The sequence below is a fragment of the Passer montanus genome, unplaced genomic scaffold, assembly GCF_014805655.1.
Source record: "Passer montanus isolate IOZ18808 unplaced genomic scaffold, ASM1480565v1 scaffold18, whole genome shotgun sequence".
In the NCBI taxonomy this organism is placed as follows: Eukaryota; Metazoa; Chordata; class Aves; order Passeriformes; family Passeridae; genus Passer; species Passer montanus.
The window spans coordinates 19465440-19479858 of NW_024365381.1; the positions used below are offsets into that span (position 1 = coordinate 19465440).

Consider the following 14419-nt stretch of genomic DNA (forward strand, 5'->3'; position numbering starts at 1 on the left):
ATTTGACAAAGCAGGTAAACACTTCAGAGTATTACAACACAATAAGATAGCTTTCTGTGAAAGTTGAAAGATTTTTTGGAAAGTATCCATGGCACTTACAATGAAGGCAACCTTTAATTCATCAAATTCCATGCCATGTCAATATACCTGCCATGCCATCAGCCATGCCAGCTATATGAAACAGAAACATTCATGCATGATTTCAGTCTGTGTTTGTACTAGGAGTTAACAAGGTAAGGTTATGTTGCTGAAAGTAACTGGGACAGAGAAGTGGAGCATACACACATACCTTGACTTGCCTGACTCTTTGCTTGGAATCTTCCAGCTGCTGCTGCAAAGAAGTCACTATGTCTTTATATCTCATATACCTCTCCTCAATCATCTCCCTTCGGCAATGGGACTCCTAGAAATGCATGTAAAGATTTAGATGATTTCATAATGTGAAAGTAGATAGAAATTCTGACTATTGTGAACGCAGGTATCATCAAGGATTTTCACCACAGCAAGAACAAATTAAGAACTAACTTTCAGAGGCTGAACTACAGGCACCATACAAAAGCATAATGTTCTGTACAGAGAAATAATATTAAAATACATGCAGATCAAAATGAAAATGGCCTTATCCTTAACTGGTGAATGATTTCTTGTAACACTTTCCAAACTTCAGGAATATCATACCTTCTAAGAAAAATTCTGTAATGGTGGAAAATTAATTTCAACACTATGGAAACAAACACTTGAAGAAAAAATGGTTCTAAGCATATGGACAAAATAGTATTTTCAACAAGAAAGCATAATGTTTCTCACTGAACTAGCTAATGATTCACTTGAATTAACAAACCTCCTAGACAACCTGAGAGGTTTATCAAAACTTACTTCCTCTTGCCTTCTCCCTTCCTATGAAAACATTGAAGGAAGAACTTGCCAGCTATTGTACAAAAAACTCCAATATGCTATTTGCAAATAGAAACAGTAAAGAAGCTCCAAACTGACATCTTTCTCAAAGCTAAGGCATAAAGCTTAGCTCTCTTGAATAATAAATTACTTCTTAAACAAAACACTGTGTTGATAGGGACTCATTTTCAGAAAACCATCTTTAAACAATTAAGCGTGATGGAGAAGGACAAAGCCCAACTGAAACCAAAGATTTTGCATTTCAATCTCACAAATATTGGCTAAATTATAACTAGAGCAAACCAGAAAACTACAGTGTAATTTCATACCAGTGTTAAGTGCGAGAGGGCAAGTGTGAAGGAGATTGCAGATGCTTGCTGAGAAAAAAAATTTTCTTTTAGTAGAAACAGAAGGTAAAGATAAACCTGTCAGAGCAAAAAAAAGCTCTTCTGGGGAATCTGGAATGTGAAATTAAAACTACACATCTCAACAATATTGTTTATAAAAAACCCAAACATTTTAAGCAGAACTTGCATTACCAAATCTGTTGATGATGACAGCAATAAAATGGTGTAGAATTATTAACTGATGACCTTGTGCAGGAACACAAAATAAACAATGCTCCAAACAAGTATGTTTTGAAATGTTTATGACAACCACAGATTAAGAAATTTTACTTATCAAATAAAATGCAAACCATTATGTTTTTGTTGATCAGTGGTTTAATACTGATTTAAAATTTATATTGTGTAAGGAAGTTACAAATTCTTTTCTATTAAACCACCCATTTCATAAATGGAAATTAACTATGGTACAGCTGTTTAGCCACTTAGCCACTGAAAATCTAATCTGAACCTTATCACTCTTGACAGTATGTCACCACTACTGTCAATATGTCCTACTGTGTCCAAGCACATCTTGATTGGATAGTGGTGCTGCAAAAATAAGTAGCAAGTATTGTCATTATGTCAAAACAAAATAAAAAGTTGTAAAGATCATCTATCTTTACTTGTTAAGTTAAATATTTAAACAACTGGCATAATTCATTTAAATATAAAATTTTCATTTTTTAACATGTAATATCAGAATTTACCACTCCATAAAAATATTCTGAAACAGTAATTAACACATGACCTGTTATACCCAGTTATCAATGTTTGCCTACATTATGCAAAGTGTTAACAATTAGAACTAAATTTATAACTTCAAAAAGATCCATATAAACATGAAAATAAATTTTAGTATGTTTCTGTCTATATAATACATACATATGCAACTGTAAATATCTTATTAAACAACTTATCTGTACATTCATAGAGACTATTAGTTAACCAAATATTTTAGAAGTATTGAGAGAGTCAAATGAAATCTTTCTCACTCCAGTATCTCTGCAATCTTCTAACAGGCTCAGTTTCTCAGGCACAGACTCCAGGTGGTTTAAAGCTACTCGGGTACTCTAAAGAACAGAACACAAGTTAAAACATTAAAAACAAAACCATTCTTTCAGCCATCTCACATTTACAAATACCAGTCTTATCAGCATACTAGTTCAAGCTTCCTCAGTTAGGGTGTTGACTTGCCCTAAAGCTCAATCACGAGTAGCTGTGGGACTCACTGAAGCAGCCATGTCAGAGGCTCCAGCCAGCCAGCCAAACCTGCTGATGGGAGATGGAGCTCTCCAGGTCAGAGGCTGCCACGAGTGCCTGGTGCCTCTTCATGAGGCTGAGGCTGACCATTCTTTCACAGAAGGTGAGCTGTGCTTGAGGAGCTAGCCACCAGCTACAGGAAGAAGTGAACAGCCTACATAGTGTTGAGCAAAGCAGCAAAAGACTGATAATTTTCAGAGTCTCAGTCTCAAGACTCTCAGGAGTCATGAACATCCATTATAGCGGAGAAGCAGATGGACTCAGAATGCAGAAAACTAATTAGTCCAAGGACTGTTAGCCAAGGGTCTGTTCAAAGATGAAGGCTGGAAGCAGGTCACAGCATGTACTAGGAGGAAGGTTCCTTCACCTCCTCAGAATTCAACAGGTAGGACTGGCACCCTCTACAATACATGTGAGGCTCTGGAACCAGAAGGCTAGACTACTGATGAGGTGGGTGAAGGTATTTCTGAGACAGTGTGGCCTCCTAAAACACCACCACCTATACTCTGCACCAAGAACTCTGTTAACAGGAAAATGAAGGGTAGTTGTAATAGGAAACACCTTTCTAAAGAGAATCGAGGGTCTCCTTATGCAGACTGGACCCATCTGTCTCCAGGGACTAGAATAAGAGACATTACTGATATGGGAAGAATACAGTCACTGTACAGCTTGTCCCTGTAGGGAGAAAATTGGTACGGCCAAAGCTCTACTGGAGTTGAAGCTGGCCAGAAATGTGGAGCACAATAAAAAGAGTTTTTAAAAATATATTCATGGCAATAGGCAGTGCAAAAAAACCCTCATCCCTTAAAAGAATGAGGATGGTCAAACAGGGACAGAGATGAGGCAATGGCATTTAATGCATTATTTGCCTCTGTCTTCAACATGGATGATTGACTAAGGGGATCACAGTGCCCTGAGCAGCAGGACCGTGACTGTGAGAATGATAAACTCCCAGCCAACCCTGAACTTGTGTGGGATATGCTACTTCAGTTGGATCCCTACAAGTCTATGAAGCATGAAGGGATTCTTTCAAGACTTCTCAAAGAGAAAGCTGATGTCATCACAAAACCTCTCTTGATATATTTGGAGTGGTCTTGAGAATCTGGAGCAGCTCCAGCTTACTGGAAGATGGTGAACCTTGTCACAATTTTAAAGAAGGGCAAGAAAGAGGACCCCATGAATTAAAGGACTGTCAGTTTCACTTTAGTGTCTGGTAAAGGGTAAAGTTATGGAAAAGATTATGCTAAGAGGTATTGAAAAACACCTGTAAGACAACACTGACATTGCTCACAGCCATCTTGATTTCATGACAGGAAAAGTCCTCTTATTATCAAACCTGATTTCCTTTCATGACCTCCTTGAGTCCTGTGTGCAGTTTTGGTCACCAAACCATAACAAATGTATTAAACTGTTAGAGAGCATCCTAAGGAGGACAATGAAGATGGTGAAGGGCCTGGAGGGGAAGCCATGTGAGGAGTGACTGGGGTCACTTGGTCTGCTCAACCTGGAGGAGACTGAGGGGAGACCTCATTGCAGTTACAACTTCCTCATGAGAGGAAGAGTAGGTGCAGGCACTGGCAAGAGCTCTTCTCTCTGGTGGAGACAATGACCTGAGGAAATGGCCTGAAGTTGTGTCAGGGAAAGTTTTTGGATATTAGATGAAGGTTCTTCACCCAGAGGGTGGTTGGGCACTGTATCAGGGAAAGTGGTCACAGCACCAAGCCTGCCAGAATTCAAGAAGAGTTAGGACAATGCTCTTGGCTATATGGGGTGACTCTTGGGGATAGTGCTGTGCAGGGACAGGAGAGGAGTCCCTTCAAACTCAGTATAATTCTGTGAGTTGATGATTTTTATTTTTAATAAAAGTATATATAGTAAGCACTTAGCTAAATATAGAATAATCAAATCTCCTATTTTCAGATTAGGCATATGGTATGTACCACTGAAAAATGAATTACCATTCTAGGAAGACTTAGGGTTAGCCTCAACAATAAGATTTCACATTCACACCCATCACACAAAAAAATGCAGTCTATTGCAAACTGCAAAGAACTGAAAAAAATAAATATGGTTTTGGTTTTGTGTGCAGATGAAGTTGGTTGATCATGCACAAAGAACAGTCATGTCCCACAGGTCAGATGCCTCTGCAGCTTCTCAAAGGCTGCCCTTCTATTATTTGTCAAAGAGCAAGTAAAACCAGAACTGTTTGTATTTTCTGAACAACAGTTAGCGTTTCCTCCACAATTCTCCAAATCACACTTCTTTGGATAAGGTTCTGCTAGTCTGGTATTCAATCTACCAGTAATGGACTTCATTAACCATATTACTAGCTTGGTAATTTAAAGCAAAATCTTAAAACAAATAAAAACCGTAAATCCTGAAATAAAATATTATGTTGTAAAGCCTGTGCAAACCAAGTTAACTTGCTCTTAACTACAAAAACTCTGTTACTAGTTCTGGAAAATCTCAATCTGACCACCATGAAAAACATTCCGTTTAGATCCCAGAGACTAAAAGTTTCAGTCACAACAGGAGAAGAAAAATCAATGGGAGCTTCTCTGCACAAGTGGTATCAACTTCAAAAAGATGGAGACTAGGAGCGAGGAGTGGGGAATCAGAAATGAACAAGATAACTTAAATGAAGACACACCATCTGTTTAAAAGCAGATGTCTGCCTTGTTGTTAGTTCCAAACATTCTGGTTTTAAGGTTTTAAGAAATATTCATAACAAACAAAGGTCAAATTTTATAAACAATGGGATTCATTTGCAGCTAACTTGGACTGAACTTGTAGTCAATATTCAAAACCAATAAACTAAATTAGATAGAGGATATAAGATTCATTCTTCTGTTTCTGCAATTATATGTATGCAAAGATATTACGTATTTCGATATCTATCTGTTTACCCACCTTGTTTTAATAGAGATGACCTGTGATCTGTTCTCATAAAAAAAAGAACTCAGGCCCTAGGTGTAAGCCTATGCCTTAAGCCATTCATTTTTCAATTCCTTCTCTAATTTCAATGCCAAGACCTCATGTCAACACTGTCTGTAAATGGATTTAAGGAAGATGTTAATCATCTGTTCTTCCAAAGTGTCTCCTAAATATATCCCCTCTATTTCATGCACTTTTTGTAGTGGAAAAAAAAATAGCTGTTTCTTTTCTAATCATTATCAATTATATTATTAAATATAATCCTGAAAGCAGAAGACCAGCATTTGGGTTAGATGCATATTCAGTCTCTGTTTTTTTGGTTTTGTTGAGAATCATGTGGATAAAGAATGGTACAGGCTACTTGGATTTCTGAAAGATATTTTAGACTTCTAAAGTTTAAATCTAACTTCACATTCAAAAGTATGAGCTCTAAGGTACCATTGCTGCTCAGGAAGCAGATCATGGGGCAGTGATGCATATTACCAAGAATCTGCTATTGCAGTGCTCAGTATCAATCAGAAAACCAAAATCAACACTCAATATAATCAGGAAAGGATAAAAAAAGCCAGAGAGCATAACTGTCCCAAATCATTAATCCAACTGCATCTTGACTGCTGAGTGCAGATGTGGATTTTTATTTCAAAAGGGAAATAGGGAAAGGTCAGAAAAGTTGAACAAGAATTTTCAAAGCCATGGCATGCTGTTTCCAAGTGAGAAATGATAAACACAATACTCTAAAGAATAGGACTCTGCAGCCAGTAAGAGAGATGCCTGAGAAGACTAATTGCAAATTTGTATAAAATCAGAAGTCACATAAAGATCGAAAATTTTATATGGCTTTAAGCAGAAAACTGGGCAAGTTCATGAATGAGGAAGATCATAGAATGGTTTCAAATTCACAGAAACTACATCTAAGTCTGGAAGCCTTTGGGCTTTGAATGGCTGGAATCAGAATGAATGACTGGGAAACAAAATGCATGTCAGTCCTGTTCATACAGTCTTCCCTAAGCATTTTACTTTGGCCATTGTTGCAATGTCAATAGCTGGGCTAGACTGACCTTTGGACTTGACCAGAATGGTTCTTTTTATATTGTAAAATTCTCACAGTCTTCTGAGCAGTCTGAGGGACTTGAATAGGATAACTCACACACTGACATTTTCAGGGACAAAAATGTGTGTATTTTCCATAAAACAAATTAAAAAATGGTAGTGATGTGCAAATAAAAACAGAAAAAAACCAGATTTTGTTGTTAGGGGAGGTTCAGTAAGGAAGATGGCAATGAAGAAATACATTGAAGAATGTGAGGGAAAGATGATGAAAGAGCTTTTAGCTGGTCCACAGAAGTGGTCTGGTAATTAATGAAAATCACAGCAACCTCCTCAAGATGGTTCAAATGCCATACTTGTATCATTAATGACTACACTCTATCCTATTAAAAAGATAGATTTAGCCACACAGATAAAATGAGGAAAAGGATTTTAGAAGCACCTGATATAGAGGCCAATTAAGTACTGTTAATTTTTTTCCCAGAAATCAGAAAGCTGTACGCCATACTGCATAAAAATAATCCTAAAGACAGCAATCACATCTGTCTGCTTATGCATAACAAGCAACAGCAGGTACTGACCCAGTGCACTGATGGTACTGATAAGAGGAAAAAACACCCGTTGTACTGTCTGAGGCAGTATTAATGGCATTTTACTTAACAGCAGTGCTCTTCGATAGACTGAATGCTACTAATCTTTGTTTTTAAAATAAAGACTATTTACTTTTAAAAGGGGTGTTCTATGTTTTCACAGAGAATGACAAAACAAATTACTTATTTTCCATTACTTCATACAAACACTTTGATGTTTAAACTGCATGTGAACAGTTAATCCTCCTATACTGATGTGTTCTTGGTAATAGATGGTTTCACACTGTCTCAAGGGACAGATCTAAATCAAAATCAGACACATTTTATTTTTAGTCTCAAAGCTGCAATGCTAAATGCAAATAAATCAAAGCAGGTTTGTATATAGTACTCCTGAAGTTTGCCTTTATAGTCAATATATTGAAAACACATAAACATAAACCAGAAACCAAACTTCATTGACTTTCAAGTACCCTTTCTTTTCTGAGGTAGGTAAAAACAAATGGCTATCTGTATTGCACAGATATTTTTTTTTAAATTAGAGTTGATTTAAGTACCAGTTAGCTAATCCCAAAAGAATAACCATAAAAAGATTAAATGCAATGTCATTTTAACTGGCTGCAATGCATGTCAGCAGGCAGTTATAATTCAAATGAAAATACCGTACTAGAGGTGACCTAAAATGACTTATTTTAAAATGACCTTAGTGTATTGAATACCTAAATTGTAAGAATAGGATTCATGCAGCATGTTTAAAAGTATCCTTTGCTTTCCCTGTTAAGATCTGTAAAACTAAGCACTATCAGCTTCAATCCCCAGCTCTCCACTGATAAATCATATACTTTTCTTTTAAGGAGGTGATTCTGCTGGAGAGGCCTGAGGTGTTCTGCTGACTTTTATATGCCAGGCGAACTCCACAATAGCTGGGACATTCTGTGAATAGCAGATCATATGTAGAGAGGGAACTTTCAGAGAAAACAAAAAAAATGTATTTTATATCTTTATATTCCACATATATCATGACTCCAATTATACCACTGTTTTAATGATTTTAGCACATCAAGAAGTCAAATTACCTATACAAAGGTAGGCAACACATGTAACTTTATCAAATTACAATTTCAATGCTCAATTGGCTTTTTTTTCTGTATTACATTTTTTCATGGGAGTTTTAACAAGTAAGATCTTTTTAAGCATAACTACACTTATGGACAACAAATGACCTTTGCTAACAAAGCATTGCCAATGTCAAACTATTTGAACATTCAATTTAGATTCCAGATGTTTTTGTATGGGGTGGACCACATTTTAGTTAAAGGAACTTCATGAATGCTTCCTTTCCTGTTTGCAATGACATGGACTGTCTTTTCTCTCATTCATGAGCACATGACGTCCCTGCGCTAACTAGGGAAACGTTTACATGGGAAAATATTAGGAAAGTATTTTATGAATTTGCAGTTGTTTGATGCATACTAGCAGCTGGAAACATGGAGGAAACTGTTGTCTTTTGGCAAGCTAGCTTTCTGTGAATCATCAGTACTCCTAGTACTCTGGGTCCATAGGAGTAGTTTTTGAGAATCCATTCTTTATCATTTACTAAGATTTTGATCAGAGACATATCCAGATATAATTCCTAGGAACTAAAAGAAATATAACACAAGTAGAGTGTGTGAAGTAATGCAATGTTAGTGGGACACATTCTCAAAAGGTGTAAGTAAAGACTTCCTTGTTGCTCATCTTTAACATTAAGAAGCACTGCAGGCTAAAAATCTTTACATGCAATTTATGTTAAAGTTTTACATGCTAACAGTATTTCATCAAGCCTTCCAGAAAGCATTGCAAAAATTCAATTATAACACAGCCTTAATGGGAAAGAAAAAATATTATTCAGTGAGAAAAATTAAAATAGAAAGAGTGATTTAAACAAGGATTCACAACAAATCAGTGTCAGAGTAGGAAAAGAATTGGGAGTTTTCCTTATGGATTTCCCTATTTTAACAAAAAGCTTCACAATAATGAAAGAAAAAAAAATCTGTGGTGGCATCAATAGGTGTAACTGATGCCTGTACTCCTATGGTTATAACTAGATCAAACAGAAAGCACTTAAATCTAAAATGAAGGATGTAGCAACACATTGGAAACATCTAGTCAATAGTGCACTGTCAAACAAAATTTAAATTATGTTGTGATGTACAAACCAAATCAAGAAAAATAAAGTACAAATCTATGTCTTATCAAGTTACATTCTGTGGAAGAACTCAGATACATATTCCACAGATGAAAGGCCAACATAATTAATATAACAAGCAGCTGAGGGAGCTGGGTTGTTTATCATGAAGAAAAGGAGGCTCAGGGGGGACCTTATCACTCTTTACAACTGACTGAAAGGAGGCTGTAGCCAGGTGGGGGTTGGTCTCTTTCCCCAGGCAAGAGACAGGACAAGAACAAACAGTCTCAAGCTGCTCAAGCTGTCATTCAAGTTGGACATTAGGAAGAATTTCTTTACTGAAAGGGCATTAGAACGGGCTGCCCAGGGAGGAGGTGGAGCCACCACCATCCCTGGAATTGTTCAAGAAACTACAGGACATGGTACTTGGTGCTATAGTTTAGCTGACAAGGTGGTGTTCAGTCAAAGGTCAGACATGACGGTTTTGGAGGTCTTTTCCAGCCTCAGTGATTCTAAGATTCTCTGATTTCTCCTGAGGATCCTGAGGAAGGAACCCATAGGATCTGTCTTTAAGATTACATTTATATGTGTATACCTACTACGTTAAAAAAAAATTGAGAACACTGCATACTACTACTCCCAGTTCAACTGAAATAAATAATTTTAGATAACTAAAGTCTTTTGCAATAAGGATTTTTCCTGAGATTTTTACTTTCTCTAATTAAAACCTGAAGGATGTTGGTTTATTAAACTTTGGCAAAAATGTTCAACATTTGCAACATGTGGAACACATTATCCTAATTTTGAAAGGAACTTAGAGCATGTAGGGGTTCCACTAGGAGCACTGCCAGCAAGTCAAGTGAGGTGATCCCTATCCTCTAGTCAGCCCTCATTTGGAGTGCTGGGTCCAGTTCAGGGTTCTTCTGTACAAAAGAGACACACAAGAACAAGTCCAGCAAATGACAACAAAATTTTATGGGACTGGAGCATCTCTCCTGTGAGGAAAAGCTGAGAAAGATGGGATTATTTAGTGTGGAGAAACGAAGGCTCTGGAAGATCTCATCAATATGCACATGGATCTGAAGGAAAGGTGTAAAGAAGAGGGAGCCAGTCTCTTTTCAGCGCTGCCCGGTGACAAGCAGTGGGCACAAACTGAAACATAGGAGGTTCCGTCTGAACACAGGAAATGCTTTTCACTCTGAGGCTAGAAAACTAGAGGTGATTGCACTAGAAAAAATCCTGAAAGAACAAGTGAAACACCAAATAGTAGGGGGCAGAGGATGGACAAGTAGCTGGGTAATAAACAAGAGCAATAAATAGGGTGAGAAGATAACATCAAGGAAGAAGGGAAGAGAAAGCTGAGCATGAGGAGGAAAGAAATAGCAAGCTGCCAGCAGCCTCAGGACACAGAAGTTACTTGATGGTTATGAGCAGAGGAAAGGCTCTGGGAAGCTCAGCAAAGGGAAGTGACACACTGGCTCCCCGATAAAAGGAAAGGAAAGGGCGAGGCAGGCAGGACAGAGGATCTCAAACTGTTGCTGGTCATTTTTATAAGATCAAAGAATGGCTGTATGCTGGGAGGACCAGAAAGCCTTTGATGCAATGGTAGTTTTGGCAAGACAATACAGAATCAAAGCAAGAGGAAAAGAAAGTATTAACCCTTCCATTCAGTATTTCATCAACATTCATACAAGCAAAGTATGAAAATCGTTAAATAATCTCAAGCTAACAGCAAGATTTACTTATTGATGGAATGCACACTGAGAGAGAGACAGAGGGAGAACAAGCACATAAAAATGGATGGTGTCAGGCAGTCACATAATCTCTCTACAAAATGCATTTGGTATTCTTATCCTTCCAATTCTTCTTTTAAATTGGATGATAAACCATAAAACTGATGCAAATTTGAGCCTGCTACTACAGGAGAATAATCTAATAACTTTTACATTGCTGAGTGGATGCAGACAGAAATTTGTTTTACTGGTATTCAAAACCTTACTTTCTTGAACATAAAAATGCACTAAAACAAAACGCATAAATGTTCATACTGAATGAAAAATTCAGATTAAATAACAATTTTGCTGAATACTTACAGCATTACTGGCTTAATCTAGATTTATGGACATTGTAAGAAAAAGCTGAATTGTGTCCAGAAAAGTCTGATCCAAGTAGTCTAAGAAAGTGGGAACCTCATTCTGGGCTCTCTACTGAAAGCAACAAGCTGTTTTATTGATCAAAGCATATATAATGCATATGTTCACTGGAATAACTTCAGGATGTGGTTGATTTAAAATTAATTTTTGCAGTCTTGTACGTCAGATTAGTACGAGTAAAGCAGAGGAACATAACTTGCAGCTTATGGTCACAAAGAACAGTATATACTCTATAGAAACCCACTAAAATCTCAAGCACAGCATAGTAGCAGTGTACACCTACAAAATGCATCCTGACATCTTTATGAGAAATAAATACACTTTCCATTGTGGCCTTATCTGAGAATACAATGCAGATTTTTTTCCCAAAAAAATCATACACCTTTCTCTATGAATAATACAGAGCCAAATCTTGTATGCAACAACTAAAGTATACTTAGGAATAAAATAACTCATTTAATTGAAAGATAAATCATGTAAATTCTCTCAAGATGTCAGACTAAATTATTGATTACTGAAGTCACTAGGATATTTACTTGTTAATAGCTACGAAATAATTAAATTCACTTTAATTAACGGCATTAAACCAAATAAAAAAGCAAAAAAGCTGCAATCTCTAGATACTCAAAAGCTCAGTTTTGCCTACACTTGTTGCTCCTCTGGCACTTCTCAAGAGTTGGAAGATTATTACAGAAAACATCTAGGTTCTTCAGCTCCTTTTATATCCACTAGTGAGTCTAACAAACCTTGTTCTTCCTTATCTTCCAGCTTCTGCTCCTAACCTGCACAATGTGCTGGAGCAAGAAGTGGCATACCTATCTATCGAATCATACAGCAAAATTGACCTGATTGAAAAAAAGAACCAAGATATCCAAAAGCTTCTTCTAAATGGGTACTATTTGTTCTCAGGCTCCTTAAGGGAGTGATCAGATCATGTGTAATATCTTGAAGGAGGTTCATGATAACAGCACTTTCCTCTGGAAACAGGAGCTGGCTAAGGAAACAAAAGACCCAAGAAACTGCCTGGTACCATACACAGGAGATGGAGCTTCCAGCTCAAACAGACTGCTGAGAAGAGAAGGAGGTGACAGGGCTCAGAGAGAGGCAGGGGACCTCCTTGTTTGCTGCAACCCACAAATTCACTGAGTTAGATTAAGCTATGCCTGGAAGGTTAATTCACCCAGAGCTCTGAATGGAATCTGAAATGTTCATGTTACATTTCTTTCCCAACTGGTTTTTTTTAAATTATCTAAGTTGGCAAGTTCATCTCATGGCCACTACAACAATTTTACTGGCAACTGAAGGAGTTAAAAGCGAGTAGATTGTAGAGAAAGGGAGAACAGTGGGATAGTAGGATAAATAGGTCATCCTTTTCTTCTATCCAAACAACTTACAAATCTTCCTTTCTAAAATTAGAGACATTGGAAGTATAAAAAGGAGAAAAGCTCCAGAAAAAAAAGAAAGAAACATTTGTCACAAAATATGGACTGAATTTGCATGACATTGGAGTATTTGCAAGCAACTGTCCTCTGCCTGTGTCAAAATAGCTCTGGGAGCAGAAAGGAAAAGGAATTTGCAGGCAGTTTAACTCATGGTTTGTGAGAAATGGATGTCAATGGATACATGCCTGGCTGGTTGTCATGTAAGCAAACCATGAAGAAGAGAAGGTCCTGAACAGAATTAATGTCCTGTCAATACCTGACACAGCACCATGTGAAGTGTTAGGACACTGAATGCTAGCATTAGCTACCTGCTTCCACAAGGCAGGTGTTGCAGCACAGCACTCTGATTTCCAAAGGGCCTTTCATGACTGAATAAAAGATTTTTTTAACAGATTGAATACATTAAAAAGATATTTTTGAAATCAGAAACTGCTTTTACAGATGCAGAGACTATCAGAAAGAGTAAAGTAATAATTTGCACAAATAAATTTTAGAAGTTTATACTTGCAGCATCGATATTGATTCAGTAATGATTTCTTCAGATGAAATTTTCTGAATTTCTCATTAAAAGAAACTATGGGCCTGATACATACAATTTGTGATATCTTATTTGACATTCCTACATGAAGGGAAAGAAGAATGGTTCCAAAATTATAGGGCAAGCTGAAACTCATTCCAGCTATTCCACCTGACGGACTTACTACCTTGGGACATCTGGAAAATGCATTCATGGCATGTACAGGCATGAAGTTTTCTTCTTCCAAATTAATGTCATATTAAATTATATTAATTAGCGGTTAAAAATAAATTCCTTTACTCTTTTAGTTGCAGTGTGGATATGGGCAGATGAACTGATTCTGTCCTGCACCTCCCTGACCAAACAAGTAAGCACAGAGAGTAGCCACTGAAATAATTAGTTCTATCACATGGATACCAACCATTGGAGGTGTTAGAAAAATAGCATCTTTTGTAGGGCTAAAATCTACAATATTTCTCTTCCCAGTGATGGGATGAGGACTGAACTGTACAGAAAAATGACAACACTGAAATACACTGTATTCATATAATGAGTACATGAGTACTGTAGTAAAAACCTACACAGAGAGCTGCAGTGCAAAATTTTCATATATTTTCTTAAAAGTAAAATGACAGTTAAAAACCCCAAACTACAAGCTTTAAAAAAAGTATATATTAAAAATATTTTCATAATTTAGACAAATTACTGGTTTAGAAATTAATTTAAGAAACTTACCGTTTCTAAGGCCATAATACGTTCCTAAAAGCAAAATACAAGATGGCATTAGAAAGCGAAGAATATAAACACAGTGTAAGTCAAAGAATGATGAACAGGATTCATTTTGGGGTTTTCGTGGTCTCATGCATACAGTTTTTTTTGTAAAAAACTCAATGAGTAGGAACTGTTGTATTTCATTGGATGTCTTTATCATACTATCCCACTTAGAAATTTGCCCCAGAAATAAGAAACCACCCAGAAACAAAGTGAGAAAGGATTTGACAATAATCACTCCATAATATATTTTTTCAATTA

At 36.8% G+C, this 14419-nt stretch overlaps 1 protein-coding gene across 4 annotated transcripts in view; it reads right to left on the reverse strand.

The window, feature by feature from the left end:
• The window catches only part of CEP128 (centrosomal protein 128), a 104578-nt gene that overhangs the window by 16298 nt on the left and 73861 nt on the right, over window positions 1–14419 (reverse strand). For 2 of the 4 annotated variants that reach the window (XM_039705462.1, XM_039705460.1), the window contains 4 exons: window positions 14123–14146; window positions 2273–2350; window positions 1224–1271; window positions 290–403 (listed from right to left, as the gene is read on the reverse strand). In XM_039705462.1, coding sequence (XP_039561396.1) covers window positions 290–403; window positions 1224–1271; window positions 2273–2350; window positions 14123–14146 — 264 coding nt within the window. Of the gene's footprint in view, window positions 1–289; window positions 404–1223; window positions 1272–2272; window positions 2351–14122; window positions 14147–14419 lie in introns of those variants that run through there. The other 2 variants (XM_039705461.1, XR_005627108.1) reach the window with 2 other exon arrangements.